The sequence below is a fragment of the Dipteris shenzhenensis genome, chromosome 3 (genome assembly GCF_047967505.1).
Source record: "Dipteris shenzhenensis isolate YYH24624 ecotype China chromosome 3, Dip_SZ_1.0, whole genome shotgun sequence".
Taxonomy (NCBI): domain Eukaryota; kingdom Viridiplantae; phylum Streptophyta; class Polypodiopsida; order Gleicheniales; family Dipteridaceae; genus Dipteris; species Dipteris shenzhenensis.
In genome coordinates this window covers 47,458,824-47,468,545 of record NC_141598.1, presented here as the reverse complement: position 1 = coordinate 47,468,545, position 9,722 = coordinate 47,458,824, and the positions used below count along the sequence as shown (strand labels likewise).

At 40.8% G+C, this 9,722-nt stretch overlaps 1 protein-coding gene across 1 annotated transcript; it reads right to left on the bottom strand.

Annotated features, from left to right (window-relative positions):
• Window positions 1-974: 974 nt before the first annotated feature.
• Window positions 975-1,891, bottom strand: LOC147903906 (uncharacterized). Its single transcript, XM_087372360.1, has 4 exons — window positions 1,877-1,891; window positions 1,593-1,748; window positions 1,203-1,407; window positions 975-1,072 (listed from the first exon to the last, which is right to left on the bottom strand). Exons 1-4 carry the CDS (start codon window positions 1,889-1,891, stop codon window positions 975-977), a joined length of 474 nt encoding a protein of 157 aa, XP_087228486.1.
• Window positions 1,892-9,722: the final 7,831 nt, after the last annotated feature.

The following is a 9,722-nucleotide window of genomic DNA, read 5'->3' as shown; positions in this document are numbered from 1 at the left end:
AAATAGGAGAATAAATGTGTTAATTGTGTGAATATCCCCCTTCTTACATAAGAGTAGGATTGCTCTTACCCTACCCTTTTTTTAAACAAGATGTGTTATATTCATTTGTCTTGCCATGAGGAAAAAAAGAAATATAATTTAATAATCATGGTGGTGATATTTGGAGCGCAACTAATTATCTTGAGTTGCTAGTTGTGTAGATGAGAGAATGATCAAACCAATAGATAATTTTTGTTCCTCTTATTGTGTTGGTATTTTTGTGGTTTGTCCAGGTAGGATCCATGGATCATTGTTGGAGTATTAATAAGTAGTTCCATTCTGTGTTTACTCATGAATTGAAGAAGTTTCGTCATGTTTGTGGATGTATTCTTGTAGTTGATGTTGAAGTCCCCTATAATAAATTTATCAGATGTGTAGGAACGATGTAGAGAGCTTGTTCTAGTTGTTGGAGTAGTGTCTTTGTCATGGCATTTGATTATTAATTATGGAGAGGAATTTAGATTCTTCTTCTACAATATATATATATATATAGAGAGAGAGAGAGAGAGGAATTTAGATTCTTCTTCTACAATATATATATATATATCTAGTTGTTGGAGTAGTGTCTTTGTCATGGCATTTGATTATTAATTATGGAGAGGAATTTAGATTCTTCTTCTACAATATATATATATATATATAGAGAGAGAGAGAGAGAGAGAGAGGATGCATGCACAAGAGTACACACACACGTGGAGGGGGGGGGAGAGAGAGAGAGAGAGAGAGAGAGAGAGAGAGATAGAGAGATTTATTACTATTTGCAATGAAGCCCTCATGGGTATGTGATGTCAAATACAAAGTATAAAAGTTACAAATAGAATGAGTACTACTAAAGAAGCACCTAGAGCTCTCTTAAGTGTTGAAGAAACGTTGTATAGCAGACTCCAATGAGGTTAGACTCTTTTATTAAGCACCTTAGAAGAGATTCATTAAATCTAACTCGAGCTAACAAGGTGAAGCTGCAGGTTCCCAAGCATAGAGCACTCTTCTAGAATCACCTTCATGGGCTTTGCGAGCTCAACCAATGATGCACCTGCACCATTTCCAAATTTGTCATATTCAAGTTCGTGAAAAAACTTTGTCCAGGATTTCAAAAACGTTGAAGTGGTGAAGTGTTAGACCTAAGTGACAAAGAAATCTTAGCCAAGGACTTACAAACTCACCTTCGTCTGCAGACAGCGTGGTGTAGAGGTCAACAATGCTGGGACAGTTGCCTTGGCACTCAGCAGAGCAAAGAGCTCGGGTAAAACTGCTTTCGTGAAGTGCATCGGAGGACATGCCCACGGACATCCTGTCGAGTCCGCAATATTTCACACAATCGCGTTTTTCGATCCACTCCGCAAAACGTTCTGCTACGACCATGGATGTCTGCAACGAAAACAATTAACGATCGACTTAGCTCCCTCACACCAGGAGAGTTCCGGAATTTTGCGATCCTGCAACGCGGCCGATTCGCACTAAACTGATCCCCGGCAAGGTCCCGAAGAACCCCAACGTCGAGCGTATTCTCGCTATAAAGTTCCCAAAGTCTAAAAACGCTAGCACAGGATTACCTGGCATTCATATTCAATATCCTGATTCCCCACTATTCTTTTCTCGAGTATGCAGAGCGCTCCATTCGAGGCCACCGCAAAGGCACAACGATCAACTGGAAGATCTTCGCGACGAAAAGGTAAAGACGTGTGGCGTGGGCCATTTCGTTGGAGGTTCTGCAATTCAGAGACGCATGCAATGCAAAAAGGTCTGAAGAACCGTCTCCGCTTCTCTTTTACTCACTGATCTAGGTTTAAGGTCAGTCGTCCTAGACTTTTTCTTTAACGCAGAAACTCCCTCTCACTCTGATGTATCGCATGGGGGCGGGGGGGACGGGATGCAATGAACAAGAGGCGATACGATAATTGGCGGAGTGTAGAAATGCGTGATTAAGGTTACGTACCCCTAGAATAGTAGGGTAAACATTTGTACAAGTGGAGAATGGCAGTGGTGCCAATCTCCTATTAGGCCCTAAGAAATGGCATTGAGAAGCCTAAACTCACATGTGCAGAGATCATATGGAATTGTGTCAATCTTTATGGAGAATGCCACTAGTGGAGAATGGCAGTGGTGCCAATCTCATACCATGACCTGAAAACATATAAAGGAGATTGTGTCAATCTCTGAGATCATCAAACTCACATGTAGAATGGAATAGGACACCACTCTCCTATGATCACTGGAATACCCCTCCTAGAATAGTAGGGTAAATATATGTACAAGTGGAGAATGGCAGTGGTGCCAATCTCTTATTAGGCCCTAATAAATGGCATTGAGAAGCCTAAACTCACATGTGCATTCTTCTATGTAGTGATCACTGTCTCTGCTATGTAGAGATCATTTGGATTTGTGTCAATCTCTGTGGAGAATGCCACCAGTGAAGAATGGCAGTGGTGCCAATCTCATACCATGACCGAAAAACATGCACAAGGAATCCTAAACTCACATGTGCATTGGCACTACCACAAGCGGAGAATGGCAGTGATGCCAATCTCATGCTGGCAACTATATAATGACAATGAGATCATCAAACTCACATGTGCATTGAAACTTTTGCCATTATCCTACTACAGCTAATAAATATAGTGGAATGTCAATCTACAGGTTTAGTTTGTCTAGATTACCACTACTGGAGAATGACAGTGATGCCAATCTCATGCTGGCAAATACATAATGACACTGAGACCATCAAACTCACATGTGCATTCTTCTATGTAGTGATCACTATCTCCATTGTGTAGATATCATATGGAATTGTGTCAATCTCTGTGGAGAATGCCACCAGTTGAGAATGGCAGTGGTGCCAATCTCATATCAAGACCTTAAAAATGGCACAAGGAATCCTAAACTCACATGTGCATTGGCACTTTTGCCATTATACTACTACAGCCAATAAAATTTGTGGAATGTCAATCTAAAGGTTCAGTTTGTCTAGATTACCACTAGCGGAGAATGGCAGTGATGCCAATCTCATGCTGGCAACTATATAACGACAATGAGATCATCAAACTCACATGTGCATTGAAACTTTTGCCATTATCCTACTACAGCCAATAAATATAGTGGAATGTCGATGCTTTTTACATTAAAAAAATTTTTTTCCACGGGCACAAAGGTCGCTATAAAAGTCGTTAAAATCATCGCCATTATCCTACTACAGCCAATAAATATAGTGGAATGTCAATCTACAGGTTTAGTTTGTCTAGATTACCACTACTGGAGAATGACAGTGATGCCAATCTCATGCTGGCAAATACATAATGACACTGAGACCATCAAACTCACATGTGCATTCTTCTATGTAGTGATCACTGTCTCCGCTGTGTAGATATCATATGGAATTGTGTCAATCTCTGTGGAGAATGCCACTAGTTGAGAATGGCAGTGGTGCCAATCTCATATCAAGACCTTAAAAATGGCACAAGGAATCCTAAACTCACATGTGCATTGGCACTTTTGCCATTATACTACTACAGCCAATAAAATTTGTGGAATGTCAATCTATAGGTTCAGTTTTTCTAGATTACCACTAGTGGAGAATGGCAGTGATGCCAATCTCATGCTGGCAACTATATAATGACAATGAGATCATCAAACTCACATGTGCATTGAAACTTTTGCCATTATCCTACTACAGCCAATAAATATAGTGGAATGTCAATCTATAGGTTTAGTTTGTCTAGATTACCACTAGTGGAGAATGACAGTGATGCCAATCTCATGCTGGCAAATACATAATGACACTGAGACCATCAAACTCACATGTGCATTCTTCTATGTAGTGATCACTGTCTCCGCTGTGTAGATATCATATGGAATTGTGTCAATCTCTGTGGAGAATGCCACCAGTTGAGAATGGCAGTGGTTCCAATCTCATATCAAGACCTTAAAAATGGCACAAGGAATCCTAAACTCACATGTGCATTGGCACTTTTGCCATTATACTACTACAGCCAATAAAATTTGTGGAATGTCAATCTACAAGTTTAGTTTATCTAGCTGCCACCAGTGGAGAATGGAAGTGATGCCAATCTCATGCAGGCAACTACATAATGACACTTAGATCCTCAAACTCACATGTGGATTGGAATCGGGCACCATTATCCTATGATCCTTGGAATACCCCTCCTAGAATATTAGGGTAAACATTTGTATATGCGGAGAATGGCAGTGGTGCCAATCTCTTATTAGGCCCTAGAAAATGGCACTGTGAAGCCTAAACTTAGAATACTAGGGTAAACTTAGAAAATGGCACTGTGGTAAACTTAGAATGGAATCGGACACCACTCTCCTATGATCACTGGAATACCCCTCCTAGGATAGTAGGGTAAACATTTGTACAAGTGGAGAATGGCAGTGGTGCCAATCTCTTATTAGGCCATAAGAAATGGCATTGGGAAAGCCTAAACTCACATGTGCAATCTTCTATGTAGTGATGACCTGAAAACATGCACAAGGAATCCTAAACTCACATGTGCATTGGCACTTTTGCCATTATCCTACTGACATTCCCCGCTAGTGGTAATGTGCATTCTTCTATGTAGTGATCACTGTCTCCGCTGTGTAGAGATCATATGGAATTGTGTCAATCTCTGTGGAGAATGCCACCAGTGGAGAATGGCAGTGGTGCCAATCTCATACCATGACCTAAAATCATGCACAAGGAATCCTAAACTCACATGTGCATTGGCACTTTTGCCATTATCCTACTGTAGCCAATAAAATTAGTGGAATGTCAATCTATAGGTTCAGTTTGTCTAGATTGCCACTAGCGGAGAATGGTAGTGATGCCAATCTCATGCTGGCAACTACATAATGACATTGAGATCATCAAACTCACATGTGGAATGGAATAGGACACCACTCTACTATGATCACTGGAATACCCCTCCTAGAATAGTAGGGTAAACATCTGTACAAGTGGAGAATGGCAGTGGTGCCAATCTCTTATTAGGCCCTAAGAAATGGCATTGAGAAGCCTAAACTCACTTGTGCTATTATTTTGCTTGAATTATTGCTTGCTAGAAAATGGCACTGTGGTAAACTTAGAATGGAATCGGACACCACTCTCCTATGATCACTGGAATACCCCTCCTAGGATAGTCTTATTAGGCCCTAAGAAATGGCTTTGGGAAAGCCTAAACTCACATGTGCAATCTTCTATGTAGTGATGACCTGAAAGCATGCACAAGGAATCCTAAACTCACATGTGCATTGGCACTTTTGCCATTATCCTACTGACATTCCCCGCTAGTGGTAATGTGCATTCTTCTATGTAGTGATCACTGTCTCCGCTGTGTAGAGATCATATGGAATTGTGTCAATCTCTATGGAGAATGCCACTAGTGGAGAATGGCAGTGGTGCCAATCTCATACCATGACCTGAAAACATGCACAAGGAATCCTAAACTCACATGTGCATTGGCACTTTTGCCATTATCCTACTGCAGCCAATAAAATTAGTGGAATGTCAATCTATAGGTTCAGTTTGTCTAGATTACCACTAGCGGAGAATGGCAGTGATGCCAATCTCATGCTGGCAACTACATAATGACACTGAGATCATCAAACTCACATGTGGAATGGAATAGGACACCACTCTACTATGATCACTGGAATACCCCTCCTAGAATAGTAGGGTAAACATCTGTACAAGTGGAGAATGGCAGTGGTGCCAATCTCTTATTAGGCCCTAAGAAATGGCATTGAGAAGCCTAAACTCACATGTGCAGAGATCATATGGATTTGTGTCAATATCTGTGGAGAATGCCACCAGTGGAGAATGGCGGTGGTGCCAATCTCATACCATGACCTGAAAACATGCACTTTTGCCATTATCCTACTGTGCATTCTTCTATGCAGTGATCACTGTCTCCACTGTGTAGAGATCATATGGAATCCTAAACTCACATTTGGATTGGAATCGGACACCACTCTCCTATGATCACTGGAATACCCCTCCTAGAATAGTAGGGTAAACATTTGTACAAGTGGAGAATGGCAGTGGTGCCAATCTCTTATTAGGCCCTAATAAATGGCATTGAGAAGCCTAAACTCACATGTGCATTCTTCTATGTAGTGATCACTGTCTCCGCTATGTAGATATCATATGGATTTGTGTCAATCTCTGTGGGGAATGCCACCAGTGGAGAATGACAGTGGTGCCAATCTCATAGCATGACCTGAAAACATGCACAAGGAATCCTAAAATCACATGTGGATTGGCACTTTTGCCATTATAGAATGCCACCAGTGGAGAATGGCAGTGGTGCACAAGGAATCCTAAACTCACATGTGCATTCTTCTATGTAGTGATCACTGTCTCCGCTGTGTAGAGATCATATGGAATTGTGTCAATCTCTGAGATCATCAAACTCACATGTGGATTGGAATCAGACAACACTCTCCTATGATCAATGGAAAACATTTGTACAAGTGGAGAATGGCAGTGGTGCCAATCTCTTATTAGGCCCTAATAAATGGCATTGAGAAGCCTAAACTCACATGTGCATTCTTCTATGTAGTGGTGCCAATCTCTTATTAGGCCTAGAAAATGGCACTGTGAAGCCTAAACTCACATGTGCAGCCAATAAAATTAGTGGAATGTCAATCTATAGGTTTAGTTTGTCTAGATTACCACTACATGTGCATTCTTCTATGTAGTGATCACCGTCTCTGCTGTGTAGATATCATATGGAATTGTGTCAATCTCTATGGAGAATGGCAGTGGTGCCAATCTCATACCATGACCTGAAAACATGCACAAGGAATCCTAAACTCACATGTGCATTGGCACTTTTGCCATTATCCTACTACCATTCTCCGCTAGTGGTAATGTGCATTCTTCTATGTAGTGATCACTGTCTCCCCTATGTAGAGATAATATGGAGAATGCCACCAGTGGAGAATGGCAGTGGTGCCAATCTCATACCATGACCTGAAAGCATGCACAAGGAATCCTAAACTCACATGTGCATTGGCACTTTTGCCATTATCCTACTGCAGCCAATAAAATTAGTGGAATGTCAATCTATAGGCTCAGTTTGTCTAGATTACCACTAGCGGAGAATGGCAGTGATGCCAATCTCATGCTTGCCCTAAGAAATGGCATTGAGAATCATAAACTCACATGTGCATTCTTCTATGTAGTGATCACTGTCTCCGTTGTGTAGATCATATGGAATTGTGTTAATCTCTGTGGAGAATGGCAGTGGTGCCAATCTCATACCATGAACTGAAAACATGCACAAGGAATCCTAAACTCACATGTGCATTGGAACTTTTGCAATTATCCTACTGCATCCAATAAAATTAGTGGAATGTCAATCTATAGGTTCAGTTTGTCTAGATTACCTTTAGCGGAGAATGGCAGTGGTGCCAATCTCATTCTTGCAACTACATAATGACACTGAGATCATCAAACTCACCTGTGGAATGGAATAAGACACCACTCTCCTATGATCACTGGAATACCCCCTAGAATAGTAGGGTAAACATTTGTACAAGTGGAGAATGGCAGTGGTGCCAATCTCCTATTAGGCCCTAAGAAATGGCATTGAGAAGCCTAAAGTCACATGTGCAGAGATCATATGGAATTGTGTCAATCTCTGTGGAGAATGCCACCAGTGGAGAATGGCAGTGGTGCCAATCTCATACCATGACCGGAAAACATATAAAGGAGATTGTGTCAATCTCTGAGATCATCAAACTCACATGTAGAATGGAATAGGACACCACTCTCCTATGATAACTAGAATACCCCTCCTACAATAGTAGGGTGAATATCTATACAAGTGGAGAATGGCAGTGGTGCCAATCTCTTATTAGGCCCTAATAAATGGCATTGAGAAGCCTAAACTCACATGTGCATTCTTCTATGTAGTGATCACTGTCTCTGCTGTGTAGAGATCATATGGATTTGTGTCAATCTCTGTGGAGAATGCCACCAGTGAAGAATGGCAGTGGTGCCAATCTCATACCATGACCTGAAAACATGCACAAGGAATCCTAAACTCACATGTGCATTGGCACTACCACTAGCAGAGGATGGCAGTGATGCCAATCTCATGCTGGCAACTATATAATGACAATGACATCATCAAACTCACATGTGCATTGCAACTTTTGCCATTATCCTACTACAGCCAATAAATATAGTGGAATGTCAATCTACAGGTTTAGTATGTCTAGATTACCACTACTGGAGAATGACAGTGATGCCAATCTCATGCTGGCAAATACATAATGACACTGAGACCATCAAACTCACATGTGCATTCTTCTATGTAGTGATCACTGTCTCCGCTGTGTAGATATCATATGGAATTGTGTCAATCTCTGTGGAGAATGCCACCAGTTGAGATTGGTAGTGGTGCCAATCTCATATCAAGACCTTAAAAATGGCACAAGGAATCCTAAACTCACATGTGCATTGGCACTTTTGCCATTATACTACTACAGCCAATAAAATTTGTGGAATGTCAATCTAAAGGTTCAGTTTGTCTAGATTACCACTAGCGGAGAATGGCAGTTATGCCAATCTCATGTTGGCAACTATATAATGACAATGAGATCATCAAACTCACATGTGCATTGAAACTTTTGCCTTTATCCTACTATAGCCAATAAATATAGTGGAATGTCAATCTACAGGTTTAGTATGTCTAGATTACCACTACTGGAGAATGACAGTGATGCCAATCTCATGCTGGCAAATACATAATGACACTGAGACCATCAAACTCACATGTGCATTCTTCTATGTAGTGATCACTGTCTCCGCTGTGTAGATATCTTATGGAATTGTGTCAATCTCTGTGAAGAATGCACCAGTTGAGAATGGCAGTGGTGCCAATCTCATATCAACACATTAAAAATGGCACAAGGAATCCTAAACTAACATGTGCATTGGAACTTTTACCATTATACTACTACAGCCAATAAAATTTGTGGAATGTCAATCTATAGGTTCAGTTTGTCTAGATTACCACTAGCAGAGAATGGCAGTGATGCCAATCTCGTGCTGGCAACTATATAATGATAATGAGATCATCAAACTCACATGTGCATTGAAACTTTTGCCATTATCCTACTACAGCCAATAAATATAGTGGAATGTCAATCTACAGGTTTAGTATGTCTAGATTACCACTACTGGAGAATGATAGTAATGCCAATCTCATGCTGGCAAATACATAATGACACTGAGACCATCAAACTCACATGTGCATTCTTCTATGTAGTGATCACTGTCTCCGCTGTGTGTAGATATCATATAGAATTGTGTCAATCTCTGTGGAGAATGCCACCAGTTGAGAATGGCAGTGGTGCCAATCTCATATCAAGACCTTAAAAATGGCACAAGGAATCCTAAACTCACATGTGCATTGGCACTTTTGCCATTATACTACTACAGCCAATAAAATTTGTGGAATGTCAATCTATAGGTTCAGTTTGTCTAGATTACCACTAGCGGAGAATGGCAGTGATGCCAATCTCATGCTGGCAACTATATAATGACAATGAGATCATCAAACTCACATGTGCATTGAAACTTTTGCCATTATCCTACTACAGCCAATAAATATAGTGGAATGTCAATCTACAGGTTTAGTTTGTCTAGATTACCACTACTGGAGAATGACAGTGAT

Coding starts and splice junctions, on each gene's coding strand:
- LOC147903906 (XM_087372360.1), bottom strand. Junction 1,408..1,592: donor ATATTGAATATGAATGCCAG/GTAATCCTGTGC, acceptor TTTTCGTTGCAG/ACATCCATGGTCGTAGCAGA. Junction 1,073..1,202: donor CACGCTGTCTGCAGACGAAG/GTGAGTTTGTAA, acceptor GAAATGGTGCAG/GTGCATCATTGGTTGAGCTC.